The 26,524-nt window shown below is 35.7% G+C and overlaps 3 protein-coding genes across 6 annotated transcripts in view; 2 read left to right on the top strand and 1 right to left on the bottom strand.

Moving 5' to 3' along the window:
• The window catches only part of LOC123313385 (RNA-binding protein Musashi homolog Rbp6), a 1,061,117-nt gene that overhangs the window by 339,263 nt on the left and 695,330 nt on the right, over nucleotides 1-26,524 (top strand). The gene's annotated exons all lie outside the window — the stretch shown is intronic.
• Nucleotides 22,039-23,432, top strand: LOC123313387. Its single transcript, XM_044898257.1, has 3 exons — nucleotides 22,039-22,443; nucleotides 22,528-22,785; nucleotides 22,873-23,432. Exons 1-3 carry the CDS (start codon nucleotides 22,429-22,431, stop codon nucleotides 23,200-23,202), a joined length of 603 nt encoding a protein of 200 aa, XP_044754192.1. The 5' UTR covers nucleotides 22,039-22,428; the 3' UTR covers nucleotides 23,203-23,432.
• LOC123313386 (putative nuclease HARBI1) lies at nucleotides 23,634-25,801 on the bottom strand. Of its 2 annotated transcripts, XM_044898256.1 has the most exons (5): nucleotides 25,363-25,801; nucleotides 24,617-24,885; nucleotides 24,399-24,554; nucleotides 24,182-24,338; nucleotides 23,634-23,963 (listed from the first exon to the last, which is right to left on the bottom strand). In XM_044898256.1, exons 1-5 carry the CDS (start codon nucleotides 25,593-25,595, stop codon nucleotides 23,708-23,710), a joined length of 1,071 nt encoding a protein of 356 aa, XP_044754191.1. In that variant the 5' UTR covers nucleotides 25,596-25,801; the 3' UTR covers nucleotides 23,634-23,707. The 2 variants fall into 2 exon arrangements, with proteins under 2 accessions (XP_044754191.1, XP_044754190.1); XM_044898255.1 differs by having other exon boundaries at nucleotides 24,182-24,554.

The raw sequence follows: 26,524 nt of genomic DNA, 5'->3' as shown, positions 1-26,524 counted from the left end.
TTTGAATGTCTTCAACAATAATACCATATTCGATCATTCAAAATTGTCATTCACAATTATAAAATGTTGTGTAATTGATAATACACAAATATGGAAATAAAAACAACGCTATTTTGAAACTTATAATTGGAACTTTATCTTCGAATTATCTTTCTGTGGATAACTGGTACTGTCAGGTAGGTGTTCAAAATGATTTTCTCCACATTCTAAACTTTTTTTGGCCCCCTTTATTAAAAAAATTCAATGAAATACCCAAAACCTAATTCTGAAGAAATATGAGAAGCAGACATCAATTTTGCTTGTAGCTCTCCGGACTATTTGGCTGATAAGCTTTACGATTACTGACTGCATTTGAATCCTTCGTTTAGGGTGCTGCTTTATTTGAAACTCAACTATATTCCTATATAGTTCTATTAATACATACATAGGTACAATACTAATGGCCAATGGACATGCTTATATAAGATGATAATAATTCAATTCTTAACTCTCATTCATACAATTCGTTGTTGAAGTCAGAATGTGTAACCTTGAAAGCATTTGAGAAGAAATGCAAGAATGAGGGTAAACGTCAATTGCTCACTTTTTTGTGGATTCTGTCGAAAAAATAGAATTCACGTGGAACCTAAACATCGAAAAACTAGCAAGAGAGATATAGCTTCATTTCGTGATATTACATGTGGGTCCTTTTCTACTTCAATCTCTCAGGGATCAAATTCGTATCCCTGAGGTATTCAAAGAGCAACTTGTGTCATTTGCTAGACTTAAAAGGGATTAAAAGTACCCTTTTGTTCCCTAGGGCGCATAAAATATTTTGTGCATTTCATTTAGAGCGCTAGCAGCTTAATATTAAAGGTGAGTCACCCTGTACCTATATTCAATAGATTTTGCATGTTTCAATGGAAGAAGCTAGTATTGAATAAATTTCATTGATGGAGGGACTTTATTGATGCACATAAATCGCTTGTCATGCTACCATAAAGAAGCTTGATCATACCTTACATCATAATGAGCTATTAAGCAACATTGTAGCACAATGTCTGACTACGCTCACATGTCTACATCTCACTGCGGAATCACATTCAGCTCTCTATTAACGTTCTGATGGTCTAAGGTGTAGAATACAGCTAACATTATATACCTGCATGCATAGAGCTGGTTATTAACAACCCAGAAAATCGCCCTGAAATTATGTATTGTGCAACAACCAGGCCATAATGAACAATAATGTTCCTGTAATTAAACGGGAGCTAAATTTGTCTTACGGCTTAAATTTCAAGGTTGCTTATAAATAGGAAGTTCGTTTTATGGAAGAAAACATGCGAGCCCATAGCACTATCACTTTCTCCTTCCACTTCAACGAATAATTTGTTCTTGTTAACATTAATTGGCGGCTTAGAGATAATTAGTGAGAACATCCATAAAGCGATATGCTCAGATGAACTCGTTTGAGCATCCAGAAAAATTATGCCAAATGTTTTTTCATCAGCTCCGAAATAGATCTTTCACTGGATATTTTTTCAGCTGTAGATGCCCGACATTTCGAGAAATGTTCGGTGTCTCGATGGAGAGAGCAATTCAGTGCTTTCACTGCTTTCCCAATAAATGGTTTTGATCTTTTCGAATTGAATAAACAGAAACGGTCATGTAACTTTCGGAGGACCATTGTGATTTTTTTATAAAGTTATGACTGCTGGAAATAGTGAATTGATTGACTGAATGCGAAAAGAAATTACTGAACGTGGATGCAATGAAAATACCTGGTTTCAGTCGAATAATATCAGTTCAGCAAGATGCTGCACACTTTCAAGACATTTCTGCAACCAGTTCTTGAAATGTCCGCGAATTTATCTATACTAAAAATCGCCTATTTGCAGTCTTAATTTGAAATGTATCTATAGTCTTTATGAAAGTTATCCTTTAGTTTCAAGTTTATAGAAATACTTGGAATCATTTTAACCTAAACACAGAACTTTCAAGTAAGTTACATCCGTCACTATGACTGATAGGTATAACATTTACCCAATAGACATCTATATGAATTGTTGAATATTTATTTCATCAACTGATCATGTTTCGAACTAATAATGTTGAATCCTAATTGACAATGGATCATATGCAATGTTACATATGTATGTGAATGAATATACTAATTGTCGTATACGAAAATTTTGGAACTTTGTAATGGACTTTTTGCTTCATATGAACTTGTTACTTTGTATATGTCATAGGATTTTGATGCTTTTGCATCTCCCACTGTTTCCAGTACATGAAATAACCTACATTAGGTCCTTTAGTCTGTTTCTTGGTGTAGTGTAATCTACACTGCACTTTAAATCATCTGATTTTCAGTGTAGTTGCAAAACGTCCGTTATATTAACATAAAATTTTGCATTTCACACTACAGAACACTAATATTACAACTCCTTCAGACTAGGTGTGGATGAACTACACCTGCTCTAAACTGGTGTAAATTCAATCAGCAAACTAATACTAAAATCTAGTGTAAATAACTATACCGAGTGTAGAAAAGTGCTACACTTCCTATGCAAACGAAAGGACCTTATCATACGAGGATGGATTGATATCTAGTTAGCCTAGACTAGTTCCATGCATAGAAAAAATATTGCGTTACCATAGCAACGAACAATAACTCATTAGAAGTGTCAGTGTGAAGTTTGAGGTCAAAAAAGTAAACCAGAGTTAAGCAATACATTAAAAGAAAGAAGATGTCCACCGAAATGGTGAAAAACGAAAAATTGGAGTATCGAGCCACGTCCTTCGTATGCGACCGTGAAAAATTGGACTGCAAGCTCAAAAGAGGTAAATTTTCCATTGAAGATGATGACCGATTGGAAAGGCCACTTTCTGTGTCAGTCTTCGAAAATATCGATGCAGTTCATGACATGATTTTATCAGACCGGATATCTGAAGCACTGAATATTTCATACGAACGAGTTTATCATATATTTCACGTCAATTTTTACATGAGAAAAATTGCTGCAAAATGAATCCCCAAATGTTTGAATGTTGACCAAAAGCGTACAAGGGTAGAAGCATCGCGTTCGATCTGTGCTCGATTTGAAAACGATGTAGACTTCTTAAACCGAATTGTTACTATGGATGAGATTGGGTACATTTCTACGATCCAGAAACAAAGCAACAATCGATGGAATGGCGACACTCTGGTTCTCCAAGACCTAAGAAGTTTCGTGTCCAAAAATCTGCTGGAAAAGTTATTGCTTCAGTTTTTTGGGATTGCCATGATGTAGTAATCATGATTGATTCTTTGGATAAGGGTAACCGCCAGTAACCGGAGATTACTATTCTACATTACTGACCACCCTACGGGAAGAAATTGAAGAGAAAAGACGCGGAAAGCTATTCAAGGGTGCTTTGTTTTTGCAGGACAACGCCCCTGCATACAAATCTCATGTTGCCATGCAAAAAATTCGTGATTAATGCCCGTTTGCACCGTTTCGCTGGTAACCATGGTTAAACTAATCGACGTTTAATATTTAAACGTTGCTTAGCGGTTGACGGTTTGCACCGTGGAATCATAATCGTTGTTTACTTTAATCATTGATAGGTTTGGCAACACCACTCACACCATAAAAAATTCAAAATTTCAGCCAAGCACATCATAGAAGATAATTTAAAAAGAAAAAGAAGTCAAGGTTTTCTGACTAAACTTCTGTTATCAAGGTGGGAAATTTGAACATTTCTTTTGGAGTTTCGGTGTTGTGTTTTGAATATTTGAAGTGCGAACATGGATAGCATCAACACATCCTATTACTCGAGGAAAAAGGACCTTCTTGTGAAAGGACTGTTGAATTTGCAATATATCCTCATCTTTGGTCATTGTAATGAATTCGGAATATAATTTACCAATTGCTAATGAAACTGCAGCAATAATTCTTGATACTTTCGATACATCTACATTTATGAAATTATCAACAGAAGCCAACTGACCAGCACTAGCATAAAACCGCAATGTAGGTAGCAATTGATTTATTGGGTCAACAATATTATTCCTGAAATATCTATATATGTATAATATAACTAATTATTAAATTCCAAATCATTCTCCATATATGGTAAAAAAATAACACGGTTTCTTTCGTTGAACGAAATCTTCTGAAAAAAGTGAGGTCCATTCTTTCGAAATAATTTCTTCTACGGGGAAAATATCTGGGAAATCCAAATTCGATATTGCCAAGTGCATCAAGATCATCATCAAGTAATATCTCATCTTCCAAATCATCCATTATTAATTCGAATCTTATATCGACACAAATAGAAAACACAGTTGTCAATCGAATTTGAAGTATTACTTCAATCAACGTTTTAATCGAGCAAATTTCTGCGATTAGTTTAAACAACGTTTAAGGGCCTTATAATCGAAGTTTAGAAACGGTGCAACCCGGTTAAGGAATTAAACGTCGTTTAAGAATATAATCGTTTTTTAGACAAACGGTGCAAACGGGCATTAGGGTTTGAATTACTAGAACCCCTCCTTATTCACTAAATTTGGCTCAATCCGACTATCTTCTCTTTCCTCAACTAAAAAAAAGTTTAAAAGGGCGTAAATTTTCTTCCAACGAGTAGGTGGTAAAAGCTGTGGTTCGCAGATCAAGAAGAAACATTTATTTGAAAAGTCTAGAGACGTTGCAGGTTCGCTGTAATAAAAGTATCCAATTAAGAGGAGAATATGTTGAGTAATAAAATATTTTGTCATTAAAATTTTGTTTGGTTCTATACTTGGCTAAGAATTTTTCAATATATCCTCGTATAGAATTAAGCCTGAAGATTGGACATTGCCGTTGTCGGCTAGGTGAGGTTTGTGAAATTATTATTCTGGCAACGTCTTGAAAAGAGGAAGAGTTTCCAAATCTGTATCCTATACCCTGGTTTCTTTACATATCTTGATAGAAAATGATTCGAAAATCCGTATTTCCCGTTTGAAAGAGCAATATTAATCTTCTTCTGCATACAGAATCTTCCAGAAGGACGTAATTTATAAAGGCATTAACGGATACATGCTCCCGTGGGGAAATTTACCGCCAGACGCTCTGCGATACGTCATCCGGTGCATTTTACAAGCTAAGAAGCGGGACCGGGGAAATGTAATTCAACGCAATATTTCACCGGACCTAAAGACCTCAACCCACAGGCAGGACGACATGGGTAAAGATTATTGTGGACATATTTTAAGGTGGATAAGTTAATATACGGAAAATTAGGATGTGCGTAGATGTCTACGTGTATTCTGATATTTGGGCATGATAGGCCTAAGATTGCTTGCAAGAATTTCGTAAATGTCGCAAAATTGGAATTGCGCACCAGGGTGGCTATTCTTGACATTAGCAACCGTGGGTATGGAAAAAAATTAATCAGAAGTGTTCACCAAATATATTGTTCCATTAATTATTTCAAGATGTCTCTTTCATGTTACAATAGATATAGGATATTTCTAAAAGAGGAACAAAGAACTTACTGGAGAAAACAAACTTCCTCCACAAACAAGGATCAAAAGTAGATCAAGCTTCTAAGTGAATCAGAAGATCTGTGAGTTATAATTATAATATGAGAGGAAATATAGGATATATGCTATTGTCTTCGTCTGGGTTTCTATCTGGAGGGGATTGAATCGGACATCGTTTCATACTGTGTGGCTCTCTGTGTAACTGTATAGTACTCAGTAGCGCTTGTCAGTATTGAATCAGAGTTCATCAATTCTAAACATTCTCTATCGGAGAAAAAGCTATGTTACTCTGACGAGGTCAAATGTGGTCAGCATCTGCTGTTCTTCGATGGGGCGTACTCCATTTGGGGCCTTGACGGTGGCAAATTTCCATCAGGGGGTGGTATGCACCTGAATTAATTATTCTTCTTATTATAATTATAATAAGTTAATATTATAATACACTAGCTTCGACACAGAAGATTCACCAGATGCACAGTGCTTCATGAGTTCAATTAAAGTCAACTCATTCAAACAAATTTTTGTGAGTAAAGTTAGTTACCAAAAATTGACACTGAGTGGTCCATTGTAGAGTTATCTAAATAAAGGAAATCCATCTATTTGGGCATCTTCTGAAATACAGAAATCTACTGATGAAATGTTGAGTCTTTCCCCGAGGTGAAACTCCGAATTGTTATTTTGTAGAGCTGTATGACCATGAAAGAGGAACAAGAGGGCGAAGTTTTCAGAACCTTTCACCACAACACATGCGGAATTGAAGATATTCCAGAAAGAGTCTCCATGAATTTTGAATGAAGAGTTTTGAACGAGATTTTGACAGATGTTGAGCTTGATTTATAAAGATATGATAGACCTTTTTCGTACTTTGAAAACTCCTTACCTTTGCTCAGGTGCCAATGGGACAATCAGTGGAACCCTACGTCTGTCACTGTATTTCCAATCATTAGGGAGCCGGGGTAGACTTCATTAATCAGTAGAATCGATGAAAACTAAGGAGGTAGCATCTTCTAAGTATCTGCTTTTCAACTGTATTTAGGCGTCAAAAATAGTGCTTACCTCTACTGACGTGAAAATTGTTGCTAATGATATGAACTAACTGGAAATAAATGGATACGATATATACAGTTCGTTATTTCATCAAACACTACCACTAAATTAACATATTTCCAAAATGTATGAGAGAAAGAATATATATCATTATGTCAAATCTGAATTATTGGCGGAACTTATCTGTACCTTGGTGTTCAAGAAAACAGTGTTCAGATAAGAAGTTTGGTTGAGTTTGAAAACCAGGTAGGTCACTCTACCTTTTATCTCGGATCGGTAGGAGTGGTTGTTAATTCCGTCAATATCTGCAGTGCTTCCTGTATCTCTTTCTCTTTCTCTCTCAATCAAATGTAGCGTCGTGTCAAATAGTGACCTGATACTTACTGAAGTTAACGGTGACGCTGTCAAACATCTGTGGTTGGCTAACCTAAAACCTAACTTGTTGAATGTCGACCAAAATAATTTGTACCTCATATGTACTCAAAATGTACTGTTATTTAAACGGCTTGGAAAAAAATTATAATAAGCAGTGAGAAGCTGCCTAGAGACCTAGAGAATTATCAAATAATCGGATATTTGGTCTCTTCAATTATCATGGTTTAGCCTGTGGAAAAACTGTGAGATTCAATTTATCGGTAAGGCCGATAATCAAACATAGATTTAGAGTCACATCCTATGGAAATATAGCGGTATCTCCTACAAGATATAAAAAGGTTTCAGTATAATAACTTCCTTTTTCCGATGGAGCAAAAAATTATTTCATCACAATGTGTTCTGTTGTCATTTTCAACTATTGTTATTACTAGACCTTTTTTATATTTATCTGTGTGAGATTATCGCGTTATGTCAACCAGGTCAGGGTTTCTATGCTCTTCATTGACACCGTAGCTTTCATCACACGTGTGATATTTATTTGAATATCGTGTTTTAAAATCAATATTGCCTCTATGTCATGTACACCTTCATGTCCAGTAATACTTTCTGAAATACTCGCTTTCATATAGAATGTGGCTGCATTGAGATTTTTTTACGAAAGGAAAATTTCCTCTTTCATAGCTTGAAGTTGAATTTGAAAAAAAATTTTGAAAAATTTGAATTACTCATAAACAGTTTTTATGATTTCCACCAAAATCAAAAAGGTCCTTATCATCGCGAATCCGCATAATTCTCCAGAAAGTGAGTTCCGATAGCTTCTAATTTGCGACTTGTAGCATATCCGTGTTCACAATAGATCACTCCTTGGATTACACACTTACATAGAGAAAATGTAAAGGCATAACTTGTGCCTATGAGCTCTTCTCTCAGCGAAAAAATGACAAAATAAGCCAAAAAAATGAAAATAGCCCAATAAATCTTACTTCAAATTGACCATCAACAACTATTGCACGTCCACAAGGAGAGAAAATGCCGTAAATTTCGCAGATCATGTAGCCGTGCCCGTCCTAACAGGCAGATATATTATAAATGGAATCATGCACCTATAAGGACTACCTTTACTGAAGGATCATATAATTTGGAATTCCAATATCATTTCTAATATACTCTTATATACTTTCATTCTTTTGAAACATCAACGTTTTGAAATAAAAACCTTTTCATTCAGGAATTGTTCATAAAATCTTTCGGAAATCCCAACGCAAAAAGTTATATAATGAAATAAGAATGGAATTGGTGCACCAATTCGACAAAGTAACGAGAAAAGCGATGCAGTAGTTATTCAAATTAGACTGGAAGTGAGAAGTGTCTATTATTCTAGGTGTATCATCTATTACATAAACCTAGGGAACATAAAGAACAAAGTATCAAACAATACCTCAATAGTATTCGCTTTATGAATGGCTCGCACAGTGGGTATTCAGGATTTACGTAACTTCGTCGTTACGTTGAGGTTACGACCGTCATTCGGGGCTACAAATAACCCTGACTAAGCATCTGAAATCGGTAGGAGTGTCTTCTATTGTCTGTGCTGTGGTCTGTCAAAGACGAAATTGAATACATACGTGCATTTCGTTTCTGATATTTCATAGTAGAGTAGACTTGGGAGTTAAGCATGGGAGTCAGTTGAGCAATCAAAATACACACATCTATTAATCCTAGATATCTCAGATATCAAAAGGATTAAGCTATGATGGAGCCCTTTCACGGTTTTTGGGCTCATGGTGGTGGTCGGGATTCCAAATCTCCCCGCACTTCTTGTTGAAGGTGGTGTTCTTTCTCTTGTTCTTCTGCATTTCGCAAGTGAAGTTTCTTCAAATTCTCCGTTAGTTTCTTCGGTATCAGGCCTGTAGACGAAATGACAAGGAGGATGCTCTTGACATCGACTAGTGGTTTGTTCCTCGAGATCTCTTTATTTCGAAATCAGTTCAATATTCCTATCTCGTAGGTTCTTGTTATTTGGAATCGTCACATCGATGAATTGTATTTTATTCTCATCTTTATTCAGCAATATGAGGTCAAGTGGTTTGTGGGTTATTTTCTGAGAAACGTGCAATACCAGTAGAGCTTGTGATGATCATTTTTCAATAAAGAATCTAGGTGGTAAATGTAATAGGGAACCTTTTTCAACTCAAGAATTTATTTGAACTTATTTTATTGCCAGTTCTTGGTGCGGAATCTTGGCAACAGCATCATTTCTATTCGTGTACTCCGTGCCCTCAAACATTTGGCATTGTTCAGCGATGTAGTTCATGCGCATGCGTCGTACAGCCATAACGTCAGATATCGTGCACCTCTGAGGCATCCTGATGATATATTTTTTATATAGTTTCTTACTAGCTTCACTTCATCTTCGGATTTCAATGATGAATCTCTCTGCCTCGAGAAACATCTTTCCTGAAGTCAATCAGTGGTAGGTACGACGCAAATATGTCGTAAGTAATCATGGTTGACCTTGTTCTGGTGTCTTCCATGCGAAAGTTTGGCAATCAGTTTCTCCATCTTGCATTCTGCAGGGTGCAAGTGATCCAGTTGCAGTTTTAACGAAGTAGAACTATTACCACCTCAAAATACCCGATGATGTCCAGAGGAAACAGCCAGTAATTTCCTGAGACGAACGGTTGGACTAATCAACAACCATCAAGATGTCGTGGCAGATCTTTTTGTTCCATTCTATTCTATTGAGCATTCAGGGGGGTGTTTTATGATATTTCTTCAGCATTACTCTTATTATTCTCTAAAGGGGCTGCTTAATCGGTGTTGGTCCAAAAGATGATACTGAATGAGGAGCTCAGGGCTGAGCAAGCGTAACTATTCATTCATTGTTCAGATTTTTGTGTTTAGATTAGTTTTCATTGTCTAGTTTGAGTGATTCCTAGTTACTTCTGTTTAATGCTTCGATTCTTGCACCTTCCTTGAGATTCAATAATTATTATACGTGATATATGTGACCACAGATGGATGAAATAAAGCTTCCTGAAATTTTTTTTGAGGATTATATACCTACTGTACCAATTAGGGTGTAAAGATAAAAATATACAATTTTTTTTTCGTGAAAAACGGATGACGTGCAGAGTCTTATCCTCTCGACAAATAATCGGATTATAATGGAGAACACAGACAATAATAACAGGCGGGCCGGAAACTTAACCCGCCCGGCTCATCCCTATTCCGTATAAAATTTGGATTGTAAACGACCTCAATCATTTTCAGAGTCCTTCGTTCAAATATGCAGATTCTAAGGAACTTCTTTTCTGTTTCAGGTAAGCGTTCACGGAGTGCCCGACTTTTAACCGCCCCAAAAGGTAAATATTCTAATTTATTCAATTTTGAAGGGGGAAACTGCATTAGGCCGAATCCGAAATTCCAACGTATTCATTATACATGTCGTAACTTTGAAATGATTCCAATAACGTCGACGTAAAAGTTCCGCGTTGCCCCGGCTTAACATTACCATGTTATCTTGATTCTGTCGAAGTTTGCGGTCCCTGCAAGCTGCTTTGATGACGATAATAAAATGGCAGTATTTTCCGTGCGGATAACCGACATTATTCAACATCACTGAGAGTTAAATTCACGAGGGATGTGTGTCATGCCTTAATTCATTACGATAATAACTCTCAAATATTGGTTATAGACCACGGGCAATTCGTTGTTTAAACGCACTGCAAATTTTACTCATAAGTTTATTATCGGTAGTTTAATATATCAAGGATGTGTTTATATCTAGTTAGCCATGAGCGTGTATCATGGATACATAACATATTGCGGTACCAAAGCAACGAACAATTACTTATTATAAGTGAAGTCAAAAACTTAGAACCGGAGGAATATCATTAATTTCGGCAAAATAGTATACCGAAGAAAAAATGTACTGTTCGAGACGAAAAACTTAGTTGCATGTTTTTCATTTTCACTAGGATGAGTTATCGAACCACGCATGTTTCGCTATCAAAATAGCATCTTCAGTTGGGCGAAGGCAAACGTTCAGAGAAATACAATACGAAAAGTTTTATACGATGCCATTTGAAGGTGAGGCTTTTTTTTTCAACAGAACTGGTCAAAATGAAGCGTTTCGCCTATTTTCACCTATTTTCACCTATCCAAAATATTGAAAATGACAAAGTTGAAAAAAAATTAATAACGATTACTGAAATAGATCCTAATAGGAACCAAGACCGTTTGTTAGCTGAATTATAGCAAAGCAGTGGGAAAAACTTATCTCCAGATTCGACCATGTGGTTTCGTTTAGGATATTGGCTCATTCGATATTTACGTGGTAATGAAAAGGGAAAATTAGGATTGCCGAATTGTTGTAATCATTTTTTACACGATTTTATGAAATGGCTCATTTCGATACCAACTGACAGAAGAGACAATTCCAACAATCGTTGTAAAAATGGGATGAAATGGGGTAACCTCATAGCACTGTAGTATAGTAGAGAAAAGTAGATTGTAGAGAAAAGTAGCGTAGACTCGAGTGATGATGTATGGTAGGGAAGAGTAGCAGTTTAGAGTAGACAAAGGAGAGTAAAATACGAAAAATCTGTTCAAGAAAATGCCTCCTTCGAAGCAGCTGAGCACAGCAGTATATGAATATAACCATAGACATAGAGACATGGACTGTGCCTTCCCTTTCTATCTATGCATGAAATACGGTCAAAAAAAAGTGACAGAGACAAACTGAACATCGGGCATGCAGTTGTCTTTTTCTAGAATAGATAGTGGTTCACACCTCTATGTGAATACAAAAGAGATAGGTAATGGCTCGACGTGCATTCCTCTCTTTCTATAAAATTGCCAATTTCATGCTGCCATTGCTCAGTCCATGTCTCTATGTCTATGAATATATCCTAGAATAGTAATTGAAGTGGAATATGTATTCAAATTCAGAGGGAAATAATCATCATTCATAATGAGGTTTCGCACGTTTTAAAGTTCATAGAACAAGGATTATAATAAGGCATTTAACGTCCTTCTTGTAAAACATGTATACATGTTAACAGGGTTGATAGGACTTTCCTAACTTTGCCAACGTTTCGTGGACATATTTTCACTTCCTCATAGCTGAATTTTATTTAATAAATATTACAAGTAAATTTCACAAAAATAAACAACAGCGACAGTACACTTGAAACAAACTAAATATTAATAAGGATAAATTCAGATGCATACCACCCGACGATATGAATATCGGCAAATGTTACGATCTGAATTGAACTAGCCAATTTGTCATCGCCAAGGCCCCAAATGGAGTACGCTCCACCGAAGAAAAGCAGATGCTGACCATGGTTTCGGCCTCATTTGGCCTCATCAGAGCAATATAGCATTTTTTCACGGTGGAGAACGTTTGGAATTGATGAAACTGGAACTGAATTTATCCTTATTATTTTATTCATTGCCTCCCCGTTTAAGCGTGATCATTCTTCATTATTAAACTAAATATTGTTACACACTATAGTGATTTTACGACGCTGAAAATTCCACATTGACATTGGTCAGACTAGACAACTCTGAAAAATAGGATAAAACAACATAAATACGATTGCCGCCAAATTGCTGAAGATAATGAAAGAAAGACAGCACTATCTGAACACCATACTGAAGAACACCATCAATTTGATTTCGAAAATGAAAACATTTTGGACTTTGAAAATAACTGGCTATTTCTATTCTATTCTATTCTATTCATAACATCAACAAATCTAGCTGACAAGTTGATACAAATTTGATTTGTAATCCTCGATAAAACCCATTAGAAATATGAGGTTCCCATGAAATTGTCAACGTACAGTAGAGGACACTAATTATAACATCGGTAAGAGAATGGAGAGACTCAGTGGTGAAATCACCGTAATGTGCAACAATGTTTAGTTTGTGTTAAGTGTACTGTCGGCTGTTGTTTACTTTTGTAGAATATAATTGTTACATTGACCCTTTTTGTTTATTTATTAAATAAATTCCAGCCCTGAGGAAGTGAAAATATGTTCAGGAAACGTTGGCAAAGTTAGAAAAGTGTTTCTGTCACCAAAAGTCCTATCAACCCTGTTAACCTGTATACATACAAGGATTATAATGCAGATGGTAATTTCGGGTTGATTAGCATGTCATAATTCCCCGATATTGCTTTCAGCGACGAATAGCGTCGTTTTGAAAAGGATAACCATAACCTCAATCAATGGTGGGTAGCCGAAGGCGAGCGCCACCTACAATAGCGGCTAAGCGTAATCCAGGAGCCATCTACATCTGCCATTAATTAAATTTACTTTGCGGTTACTTCGATCAAAGTGCCCCAGTTAAGACAATGAGGCGATCTCCTTTTGTTGGTAAATACATATAAAATAAAACAATATAAGACGTTAATTGAATCTATTATCCGGCCCGCTAGATCCCACTTCCTCAAAGTCGGGGTACCGAGGGAGAAAGGACCGCAATTGTTATCGTCAATTCAGCCGCTATGATGGGACGAAGGATTTGGACCGAGTATTTTCATTCGGAGAGGTGTTCGAGGAATAGTTGGAGGAACTTGTGAATGATACCGGGTTTCGCCCGGAGCGACCGCGGCTGCGAAGTTTTCGACGAGAGAAATTCGAACTATGTTGAGTCTTTTGTGGATCTTCCGCGTTTAATGAGGTAGGATGCAACGCTGGGACGGGATTTTTCGGTGCTAGAGAATGAAGCGCCGTTCACGCGGATTATCATAGCGTTGAATTATTTCGCGTTGCCAGTATAATGAGCAGAATTAATGTTACTTCTGGTATGTCACTAAGATGAAAGTGACGAACAAAGTTGAAATGTTGGGATATTTGCTGCTGCGTAATTAATTCAGTTTGAAGGGATTGTGTTGGAGCGAGTGTTGGAGGAAATGCGCAGCATGTCTTTGATTATACAGGAGTAATCCATTTCGATTTAGGCATCTAAAAATTCTGCTTGGTATTGATATTCATTAATTTATATTTAGATTTATACATACAACGTATGCAGGTTATTGAATTGATACGGTCACAGATAGAGGAAGTGGTCCGAATATGAGCCCAGCAGTGATTATGGGCCTCCAATATATTTTTACTTGAGCATGCGCGACAGTTATGAATTCCGTACTGGAACACTTCTATTAGGCTCTCAAACATTTTCGTGAACATGCGCGCAGCCTCGATTGTATTTCTGTAGAAACAGCGAAACAGGTGGCGATAATTTATGTATTTACAAAATTGTTTTATGGTAAATGTTTTTGTGGTATTTGTTAACGACTATGTTTAAATCTGGTTAGTTGATGTGTGAGTATGTTAGAATAGTGACCAGTAATCGATATTCCAAAAGAAAACTAACCTAACCTAACAATGCTGAATAGAAAAAAACATTATATGCTTTTGAAGAATCACATGGAATATTGGTAATATAGGCCCCTAACGTGGTCCCATTATGGGACAGAATTTATATTCGGAAGAGTCAGAGAAATCCAGCATCAGCACGCTTAAGGAAACAGGCGCCAAACGACAAGTTTTTTCAGAATCAAAAGCTAAGAAGACAACAAACAAAAGGAGCATCAAGCAAAAGACAATGAGGTCAGCGAATCTGAGGATGGAAGTCACTAGTTTGTCCCAGACGATGAGAACGACGAAATTGGAAAATTTGTTTCTGATGACCGTGATGCAGCATGCCTATTTCAAACTGTTACCTATCAGTCATTCACTAGGAGGCCCATATTTCACGAAGTCTGAGTCAGATGTAGATATGTATATTATCTTAATTTTTCACACAAATCCTTTTTTATATACCTACCATAGGAAAATCTCTGAGCTTGCAGTTTGTCATTTATTGGATATTTATTCCGTAAGATCCCAAGTTTTAGTGAAAAAAAAACAAAGGGGGGGAGCTCATATTGCAAACACTTTCTCTACTTTTCAACTTATGAACATAAAATCACTCGAAAACGGCGCATTATAAGAAAAAATATGAAGAAATCTTCCACTTTACAAAACGTTCATATATTAGATAGCGTCCAACTTAGATTCAAGAGTTGGGTTCATTGAATTTTTTGTATTTTTATGGTACGTAATGGTCATAATGAGAAAACTGGAAGACGTGGGTGATATCTTGTAGTCGAAAAATATTAATCAAACCGGTAAATGAAAAACTCAGTTCATTCGATAAAACGGTTTGAGATAGAACTAAAAATATCATTTTTTATGGTTTCTCAACAGCCTGTATGTTTCAAACCGAGCCGATTCGGAAAAAATTGGTAGGGAAAAAAGCGTTTCCTTTGACCTCAACTATCTACTTCCCTATTGCCATGTATGGCTCCGAAACCTGGACCCTGAAGGAGGGTGATAAGCGGAGAGTGAGCGCCTTGGAAATGTGGGTATACAGACGGATGTTCCGAATACCTTGGATGGCCCACCTAACGAACATCTCCATTATCCAAAAACTAAAAATTGGGACACGCCTAGTCACAAAAATCAAACAATCGATCCTAAGGTATTTTGGACATATTGCTAGGAGCGACACTTCAATGGAGAGACTCATGATAGAGGGGAAAGTAGAAAGAAGACGAACACGTGGAAGATTACCTAAGAAATAGATAGACTGGGTTAAAACCCTAGTGGGCCACAACCTACTCGAGGCTTCCCATATGGTCCGCAACCGAGTAACATGGGCCAAAGAAGTCAGGAGAGTTAATTCATGATGTCACCATACCCTCACGTAGGGTGAAGGACTGAAGAGAGAGAGAGATCTACTTTAAAAGTTTTTACGAGTCAGAGAGTCACCCTGTATAGAGTAGGATTAGAAAGTCCAAGTAATTGTGCAATAATTTTTGGCAGACTGCTAAACCTGTTTGATTCCCATAGAATTTTCAATGTCAATATTCTTGTTTAGATTAAGGTCGGATTTTCACATTGAGTAAAGTGTCCACAATGTGGATACTTTCAGATATTTCTAACCCTCAAAATAATCAAGTAAGATTTTCTCAAATATGTTTTATCTTCTTCTCATCACACCAAGTTATTAAATTTTCAGTAAGCCAAATCGTAAGCTGCCTTTGACTCTTTGTCAAACCCGCTGTCACTACAACATCGCTTTTCAGTTCTTCAGAACTCATTTCGTGAAAGTAAATAAAAACCGTGCGTTTTGGCTTATTTATTTACAAAATTTAAAAGTGACATGAAGTCATAGCAGCCAAGAAACTCGATTTATGTTTGGTATGTATTTCTATGATTTATGTTTTCACAATTTTCATCAATCAAATATATATGCAGGGTGTCTGTAAACAAATGCGAAGGACTTGGGGAGAAAAAAAATTATAGAATTTTTTTTCGAAATCAACCTACCTCCCAAGATACAGCCTTTGGAAGGCGATGACAAGTTGACAGTACTCAATTTTTTTTACGGGTTCTAGAAAAACTGAGTCATAAAAGTATACATAATATGAAGCACTAAGTAGATGTTACTCTCACAATTTTTTTGGATTCCATAACTTTATTATTAGGGGTTCAAAATAACAACCCCTTATGATTTTCCTTCAAAAATTGTTTTCGTGGGATATATTTTCGAAAAATAAAGTTCTCTTATGGTTTTCCATTCAATTCTGGAGAAAAAAGTCTCTTGCAAAATTTCGAAACAGTCGATACTTTTCTCGAAATAAATAAAAACTAACAAGCAGTTCTAATCACTGTTCAATTCCATTTCATTGTATAAGTGTTCCATAGAATGACTACCTTCAACTAAAATACATGCATCAACTCTCCCTCATAGACCTTCGTATACTTGTAAGTTTTCATTTATTCCGAGAAAACTATCGACTGTATCGAAATAATGCAAAGACTTTTTTCTCCAGAATTGAACGGAAAACCATAAGATAATTTTATTTTTCTAAAATCTATCCCTCGAAAACTATTTTTTAAGGAAAGTCATAAGGGGTTGTTATTTTCAACACTTAATAATAAAGTTATGAAATCGAAAAAAAAGTTTGTGTAAAACATCTACTTAGTGCTTCATATTATGTATAGTTTTATGACTCAGTGTTTTTTAAAACCCATAAAAAAATTGAAAACTGTCAACTCGTCATCGCCTTCCAAAGGCTGTATCTTGGAAGGGAGGTCGATTTCGAAAAAAATTATGGGAACCACCCCTGCTTATTTTCATCGAGTCATCTGCCTAAGTCATTCGAATTTGTTCACAGACACCCTCTATATACAGAAAAAATCTTGTATGTAATACGTTAAGAACTCCAACATTGTGTAACTTTTGAGGTTTTGCGCAACCTACTGCATTCGTTCTCACACGTTGGGTTTAAAAAGATATTGTCACAAAAAAACAAGATTGAATTTAGTTGCTGCATAAATAGTATGAGGGATTCAAGATCCGAAAAGTAGAATTATTCAATTTCGTTCAATGTTTGCGTGTTCTTCCGTTCCTCAGTGCAGTACAATCCAAAGTATTCTATTTTCAAGAATTCAAAATCATAAAATACTGATTGCTCATTTTTGGAAATTGAATATCGTGAAACTTATTCAATCTCAGTTCAATCATTGCGCATTGCATGAACCGGGAATAATACATCTGCATTTGTCGTTTCATTCCAGCTCATCTTGCTCAAATCCTCGTCTCCCTTCACGGACCAACATTTTCATCGGGAATTCCTGATACACAAACGGAATACGCCGAGGTTATCTACCATTTCGTCTTCACTTCATTTCAATGAGATTGAAAAGTAAAATAAACTCGGGAGGTTTCCGTCTCTTACTTCCTCCCTTTGCTTCTCCGAACTGTCTGATAGATTTATATCTCTGAATTTTTGACGAGAACTATGTTTCTCTCACGGTCGGGTAAAGTTTTCGCAGATATTAGTTTTCGCGATAGGAAAACTTGAAACGCGGAAAGTGAGGCAGCAATAACTTATCTAATAATGCAGACTCAGCTTTGACTTCTATTCAATTCCGCGCTACACAAAGCTTATTGAAGTGTAGATTCCTTTTAATCGCTGTTCGGAAAAGTATCCCGAAATTAAGACGCTCTTGGAGGTTTATCTTATCGGTTCCCTGGGGGGCCGATGCAGGAAAGAGATGGAACATTCTTCGTTATATCGCATGCATGTTAAAGGGCAAAGCACACGATAGAAATCCAGAGTTCTGCAAGTGCTGCTTTTCTTTCATAAAAAATTTTATGGTGAGGGGAGGATTTTCAATGAGCTATCTCTTTTCAATGTTTATTGAAGGTTATTTGGGGGAGGTGCCCATGAAAAATACTCTGCGTTTGAAGTTACACAATAGTTGATTGTCGGAAGGATGTTTTTCGAAAAAAATGCTGCCTCACAAATATTCAATCCTTATGAGTGTAGGTAAATTGTAAGTTCTTATTTTTCCTCTCTCTTTTTCCGGGTCATAATCCACTACTCTACTGAGTTCTTGATTCTGGTGCTCTTCGTTTTTCCGAATATTTTCTCTGCTTTTTTTTATAAATACTCTGATGGTTTTCTACCTCAAATCAAAAAGATATCAATTGTATACTGGTATATACAAGGTTTATAAAGAGTTGTGAAAAAATATAGGGTATGATGCTTTGTCAAAAATGGAGTAGGTCCTTTATATAAGCTTTTCATTTTTGAGCCCTCCCCCCTGCTTAGTTACAGCCCCCTAAAGATGGCGCTCGAATAGCGGCTTTTAATCAAATTAAGCAGACATTTTATGCGAGCGAGAAGGCACTCAAAAACTTATTGGCTGATGTTTCTCTGTAATTGCAAGAAGTAGCAAAAGCCACCCCTATACTATGTTTCACAAGAAACTTTTTCCATATCTATATTTCACAAGAAACTTTTTCCATATCTATATTTCACAATAAAAAAGTGATTTGGGATAGCTTGTTCGATTCTTAACAATTGAGTTTCATGTAGTTTTTTGCTTGAGTTCACGGTTTTTGAGGAAAAAATTATTTATAATACGCATGTGTCGTAGTCGTTGATGAATTTGTGTGAATATAGGGTGTGATGTGCAGCCACATGTTCGCAGAAAATTACCACAAGACAGACCGTAAAAAATACACTCACGTCTTTGTCCTCTGTATATATATGATATACTAAAAATCTTCGGTATGTAGACCACTTTATTACCTAGCGAATCAAGATCTTGCCGACATTTCGAACAAACTATAGTTCTTCATAAGGACGTACGTTCTTACGTTCAAAAACAAATGAACAATGAGAAACACGCCAAAAATAGTGGAATGTCTAAAACACTAAAATATAACTACAACAGAGTTGATGTGTACATATATAAACAAGATAAAATTTCACTAAAGCAATATATAAGAGAAGAAAATACGAGAATATAAAAAAGTTTCTACACTTTTCAATTATAGAAGAACATTTTTTCAATGCCTTCTCGCCCGATTTCATTCTTTTCAATTTCTTGAGTTTCAAGCAAAAAATTAAGACCTGCTTTTCGATCGCCATATCTGCAGCACTTCCAGTGGCGTATTCATTATATAAACTAGGTTTTTGCACAAAAGTATTTCACATTTTCTTCTTCGTTACTTGACAATACGTCATCACCCTTTCAACAGGCATTGAACTGAATGGCGCCTCCTTTAATCATAATCATAATAAATCGTAATATGTTGTTTTCTGTTGCCTTAATTTATTTCGATTTTGTTCTTTGCTACGAATGCCTTACCAACGTCTGGATAGGTTAGCTCAGCAACGACTTTGATTATTTGCAAGCATTTTCCACTAAAGATGATTATACATATAAAAATGCACAGTAAAACCAGCAGAACGAATCTTCGAAATTGTCCACCTGCTATTTCGGTGAAATCTGACGGTAGTGCAAAAATATCTTGGATTTTTCGGTACGTCATAGATATAATAGCTATTTATGTAACAAGTACATAAATTAGGTCTTTATGGACGAGTCCAAAAGTTTATGGCAGAGCAAGCAAAGCGAGCGAGGCCAATAACTTGGGCGAGTCCATAAAGCCTAATTATGTACGAGTTGCATACGAAGCTTTATGTTCGACTGCAATGCAGAAATTTTATTTTCTGAAATGGCTCATTACTGAAAAACATTGTGTGCTTTTGATTTTCTTACCTTAGTAACCAGCGACCTTAGCAACCTTAGTAAACACAGTTGTTTACTTCCTTAATTTTATGACAAACGTCATAATAATCCAAAAAGTGGATAGTGCTGGAGAAGAAAGCGTAGAAAATTTAGCCGTAAGCGCCAAAGAATATCTCTTACCCACTAAATCTAAAAGTGCTTATGAAAATATGTATGCGGCCTATAACAAGTGGTGTAAAACGAAGAAAATTGTAAAATCGACAGAAGACAGTATTCTCGCTTACTTCAATAGTGAATTGAAAGCTCAGAAACATACTACATATATAGATGAATTGGAAAGTACTAAAATAAGTGTTGCCACCAGAATATTGGGCCAGGAAGTAGCTGATGCTAGCATCAAGAGTATTGCAGATCGAAAACAATGCTTCCACTTCGAGCTCGACATCCTCAGGCATGCATTTTTACAATAACAAAGAATGTGTTTTTAATATTCACTACCACACTAATTCTCAGAATAGTTATTCATAATTTTGATTTCAGGTCGAAGTTCAATTCTTCTTCCTTGAATAAAGTGTTGTTTGCATCTTTTATATTTATTTGACAGAATGATAGTGACAGTTGAGTCCAATAAAGTGGTGTCCAATAAAGTAGTCAATTATGGACACTAAACGAATTCATAAATAAAGTGTTTATGATTCAGTCGAACATAAATATTGTTAAGTAAGGGCTGATCCTTAGGGCGCTTCTGCTTCTAGATATCTCATGATGGAGCATTTTCAAGTAAAAGCTCATCTCTCAATTATTTCCCTAATAACTAATAATTTGCATAATTTTAGCGAATATCCTGCATATTTCATTGTGTATATCAGTCCTTCATGCCATATTCTGGCTGTAGCTTGCTTATTTGGAAATCCCCTCGTTATGTTTTGAATTTTACGCGAAAACTTCATCGAATTATTTCTCAACACTAGTTATAGTGAATTCCCCATCGAAATGTGACATCTGATTCAAGAGTTGTTCAAAGAGTAATAATAAAATCAGGGATTTTCACCTTCATAATAGTAGAAAGGATACATTAGAATCTCCTCCTAGTCTTTTAATTCTGTTATTGTAACATGCGTTTGTCTCTGATGTATAGGTTAATGCCATCGTTATTTACATTTTGGGAAGATGGAGTATTTCAAGAAAAAAACTACGTTCAGACACCGAATATCAACTTTTAAAATTCCCTAACCTACTTGACGACGAATTTTTTTGAATGCACGTTATAGGGGGTTCAAAGGTCACTGGGAAATTATGAGTAGGATAGATATTAAGTTTTCAGTAACGAAGACATATACGGAGTCTCAACTCAATATAATATGTAATTTTTCTTGAATATTTCACGAGAGAAAACACCCATGAATTATCGATTTATTGCAAATAAATAAGAAGTACGAAGAAAATGATAGATTTTATTGGATATAGGAAGAACTCGCCCGAAATATTCCCGTACTTTATAAAAAAATTATAACTAATTAATGATTTCCTGGTTCTGTGCCCTGCGGAATGACATAATCTGTTGTCACGGCGCGTCCCTTATAGGCAGACATCATTAGAACCGAACAGATGATACCCTTGGGAACTCACGTTGAAGATGACAAATTGTCCCACACTTCTGAGCGGCTGTCATTATTACCGAAATAATGAGGTGTACGTTGAAACGTGATGATTTCACATTTTCAGTTCCGATTGGGAGGCAATGAGACAATCGGAATCCAGATCTACTTGAACCGTTTTTCCTGCGGATGCTGGTGTTCATTCGATAACGAGGTTATTATTTCGTTGGAAAAAGGATGAGCGCCTTTAATTCAGCAGCGCTGTGGAGCACCATTCGTTATGGCTTGAAATCGAAATGGGTAAAAAAAACATTTTGATATACAGGGTCATTCATATCTGGATTATTGATTTACGGCCGTTTTCAATAACCTATCCAAGATAAGGGATAGATCGCTATCTCCAGTTTGTCTGCCTATCTATCCTTGTAGTTATCTATCTATGGTTTGCATTTCACAATTATGGTTTGACGTTATCTATCTCAAGGCAAGGATAGATAGGGATCTACTCATCTCAGACCACAGATCACTAATATATGACCTCACATCATTAATTCATTTCTAGCGTTTGCGATATTAGAGTGTGTTGAAATTGAAACTAAAAAGTGTAAATATTTGAAGATTATGTATAAAAGGTTAATCGGGTGTGTATGACTACATACCCATATGCACCGTTTCATAAAACGAGCTTAATTTCTTAACGTCTTTTTTTCCCATAGAGATTCTATACTTAAACGTCGTTAAGTGAAAGGTGCAATAAATACATCACAATTATTGTTAGTCGAGATTCTCAAAGACGCTCAAATACTCGAAAATGAATTCCTCAACCGTAAGTACCTTCAAATAAAAGCGCCGTTGTTGTCGATATTCATTTTTCATTAATTTCAAGTTATGAAGGCAATGATTTTTTCAGCTTAAATCAAAACCAATGACAAAAGAAGAGGCCATGCGTTTGGTAGAATTAGTAGCAGCTGATGGGGTAATTACCAGCAGAGCTACAAATGCTACAAACAATAAAATGAAAGAGGAGAGTTGGAGGAGATTGACCGAATCCTTCAACTCTTCGGTTTCAATTGTCCCACGTTGCGCCCAACAACTGCGCTTGAAGTGGGAAAATTTGAAGAAGAGTGCCCGGAAACGTGCTGCAAACATGAGGAGTAGCCGTTTTAAGGTTAGTGAATTGAAAATAATCATTTTCTTAACAAATATTTTGGACAATTATATGTTTTCTGTTTTATATGATAATAATCTTTTTCAGACGGGAGGTGGGAAGGACTACTTCCCACCAGATGAAGTTTTGGATAAAGTAGCGTCTCTATTGGGGACCACATGCGAGGGACTTCCCACCAATTTTGGTGGGGATGCCCTTTGTGAAATTCCTGTTGTGCCCTCTACATCCAATATGCAGGAGCAAGTGGAGCAAGTGGAGCAAGTAGAGGAAGAACAAGAAGAAGATAGGGCTACGGCAGCAGAGGAAAATCCTGAAATACAAGTGCCTCCTTCAACACCTAGCATAAAGAAAAATAAATTCCCCTTGCATAGAGCAAGTGGAATTAAACAAACTCGTGAGTATTTTTTATATGCATGACCGTTATGAAAGAGATATTGATTCATATAAAGCAGTACTTAATTATCTTTATGCACAAAGAAATTTTGATTTACAGTTAAAAAAAAACAGCAATTGGAAATCGAGAGAATGGAGGCCAAAATTAAGAGGGACATAGCTGTGGCAGAATACCTAGAAGCAAAAAAAAGGAAAATTGATGCAGAGATGGAGGAGAAAGATTTACTTGTGGCAAAGCTCAAAGCCGAATTAAAAAAGGCCAATATGGAAATAGAAAAAATGAAAAATTTGTTAAATTTTCCAGTAGAAAAGTTATAAATAATGTTAAATTTTTAATAAACCATTTTACAATTTCGTTGAAACACAATGCATTCAATAATAAGAGTGCTTTATAAATAGCCGTAAAATTCAGTATATTCAATATATTGTTGGATTTTTGGTCGAGGCTGCTACTGCACTGATACAACAAAAATATTTAGCTCAAACATTTTATTAACTTTTTAGCTATGACAAAGGGAACATTATAGAATTATAGAGTAGAAAACCAACTATCTACAAGGGTTCTTCTCTCTGTTGCATCACTCGATGGTGAATGAATTATCTCCTCATCAATATTCATCTCATCATTTGGAATATGCACTTCTGCATCAACTTCTTCCAAATTGTGACATCTAGCAATATTATGAAGCACACTTGTAGCTATAATTACAGCTTGTATGTTTTCAAGCTTCAACCTCATCTTCAATGCCAATACAGGAAATCTCCTCTTCCAAACTCCAATACACCTGGAAAAGTACTTGTCTAGAATCGCAACATTCCTTGATCTCAATTATTCATTATTTTCGGTTAAGTGATATAAAAATATAGCAAAAACATAGTTTTATTTCATGGTCTTTAAATGTTTATTGAGGAAATCTGTATTTTCATATATTTCTGTTTTGTCTTTTTTTTTTTGTTTTTATTTATTTCATCATTCGAATCTCTTCAAACTTCAAATGATTACCTTTCGATTGTGTTTCTAGTTCTTATATGTGACTCATTGTACAGTTGTTCTCCCCTAGTGGTCGGGTTGAGTATTGGTGTCAAAAGGTATGGTTTACATGGATAAGCACTATCACCAAGTAACCAGGAATTTGCAAGTCTACCTTGTTCACAATACTCTGTAAGTAATGAACAATGGTTATTTGATGGTACTGTTGCGAATAATTTGAAGAAAGTACCTTTCAAATCTGAATGATTGAATATTGTTGCATCATGACTTGAACCTGGCCATCGAGCTACAACATTCTGAAACCTAAGTGATGCATCGCACACCACCTGCACATTCAAAGAAAATGACCCCTTTCGATTTCTGAATTCCTCTCCTATGTTGGAATCTGCCAAAGTTGAATACATATAATTGCTTAATGCTTCTATCATTCTAAAAGTGACTACTTACTAGGTGATTGTATTAATATATGAGTACCATCTATGACACCACGTACTCTAGGGAACCCGGCAATTGCATAGAATTCTTCATTACAGTGCCTTTCTATTGAAACAAACCTTGGGTACAGTTTCGCTATTGCTTTTGAAACATCATTAACAATACGACTAGCAGATGCTATTGACACACCTATAAAGTCTGCAACGGACACCAGCATAGTACCTAATGCATAAAATCTTAAAGCCAGAAGAATTTGATGCAGAGGGGATATTCCATGGTTTCTGTAAGATGAAAACTTGGTAATGAGAATATGTATTTCTAATTTGCATATTATACATATAAAGATTATTGTCTTGTAGAATATATTTGGAATGATCAGATAACATTAGATGAAAAAGTCACACCAAAACATGGAAACTGAAATTGTAAATTATATAAGCAACTGGAATTCGAGAAAATATTTAATTTTGTTTCATTGATTTTCTTAAAATCATCAGATTGTGTAACACATTGTATCCTACTTGAGGAAATAAAATAATCTTTGATTTTCACAGGAAGATGCGTTCTTTATTTTTATTTAGACCTACTATATATATATGGGGTATTTTATGGATATATTTCGACTTTAATTTGTACCACTGTACTCTTATTTACTTTGCCAAGCTTTCGAAATATATCCTTAAAATACCCTATTAACCATACGACTTTTAACTAAGTAATATATATATATATATATTTTTTTTTTGAAATGATCTTACCTTGGAGATTTCACCTTCAAATATGGATTAATTAAATCCAATAATTCCCTCACAGCACTTTTGCTCAGACGAAATCTATATGTGAACTCGTAATTATTTAAAACAATCATATAATCCACTCGGGCTTTATAAACTTTTTGTATTAAGTTCTCTTCCGATTCACTTTCTTCATCAAACTCATCAATCATCTCTAATAATTCCATATCGCTTTCGTCGCTACTCAAATATTCCATTTTTCGAAGTTAATTACAAGACAATTAATTGATTCAATTGTCAAGAAAGCACCACTGAAATGCACCCTGATAACAATTTCCAACGCTTATCTCTATCCCTTACTGCTCGAACTCGACAGATCAAAAAACTGAACTACCGGAGATAGTTTTTACAATCGATGGTTTACTTCAAATTTATTTGAAACGCAGATAGGCGCATATATAATGAAAGGTCCTATCTCAGGTTGTCAATCTGACCTCATTTCAGAGGAAGGGATAGATCGCTGCGGCCAGTAAGAATCGCTATCTGCAGATAGAATATTGAAACGTAAACAAGCATAAAAGGACAGATCGGTCTATCCCTAGTATCTATCTATCCACCGTTTCGATGGATAGATAGGTTATTGAAAATGGCCGTTAATAATTTTGTCACAACCTCTCCCATATCCTATGAATACAGGGTAGTTTTGTACAGTGGGTGAGGGTTATTACGTCAAATTATTCAATTACTTCAATAAGTTATTTCAAAAATTGTCTGCATGCCGTTTGTTTCGGCTTAAAACTTCCAATCTCAATTTAAAAATTGTTTGCTTAGACGTTCCTAAGCAAAAAACTATGTTCTTTTGAGAATTCGATATATTCGAATTCGAAAAATGATATGGAAGACCTACACAATTTTCTGACAAGTTATCGCACCTCAAATTTTTCCTCAACTATTTCCATTTACACTTTGCATACAGCGTTACAAATTATAAATGAAATATACTGAGGAATTAATAAAAAGTTATACATATTCCCAGCTGGAAGCCAATTCAAGGACAAAATTACTGCATTAGTCACCCTGCTCTTGTACAGGGTGTCCACCAGAAAAGGACCCTATACATTATATGCGAAAGTATAGAAGCTACCGAAAAAATTTTCTAGTAAATTTTTTTCTGGATAAATCAGTC

This window comes from Coccinella septempunctata, chromosome 5, assembly GCF_907165205.1.
Source record: "Coccinella septempunctata chromosome 5, icCocSept1.1, whole genome shotgun sequence".
In the NCBI taxonomy this organism is placed as follows: domain Eukaryota; kingdom Metazoa; phylum Arthropoda; class Insecta; order Coleoptera; family Coccinellidae; genus Coccinella; species Coccinella septempunctata.
This window is presented reverse-complemented; position numbering and strand designations above follow the sequence as displayed.

What these genes read in the sequence shown, in the direction of transcription:
- LOC123313387 (XM_044898257.1), top strand. An exon ending in TGAGGAGTAGCCGTTTTAAG is followed by an intron (nt 22,786 to 22,872) that starts GTTAGTGAATTG and finishes AATCTTTTTCAG; the next exon opens with ACGGGAGGTGGGAAGGACTA.
- LOC123313386 (XM_044898255.1), bottom strand. Translation starts at nt 25,595, where the DNA reads ATGGAATATTTGAGTAGCGACGAAAGCGATATGGAATTATTAGAGATG. An exon ending in TTGAAGGTGAAATCTCCAAG is followed by an intron (nt 24,886 to 25,362) that starts GTAAGATCATTT and finishes TTCATCTTACAG; the next exon opens with AAACCATGGAATATCCCCTC. An exon ending in ACTAGAAACACAATCGAAAG is followed by an intron (nt 23,964 to 24,181) that starts GTAATCATTTGA and finishes GTACTTTTCCAG; the next exon opens with GTGTATTGGAGTTTGGAAGA.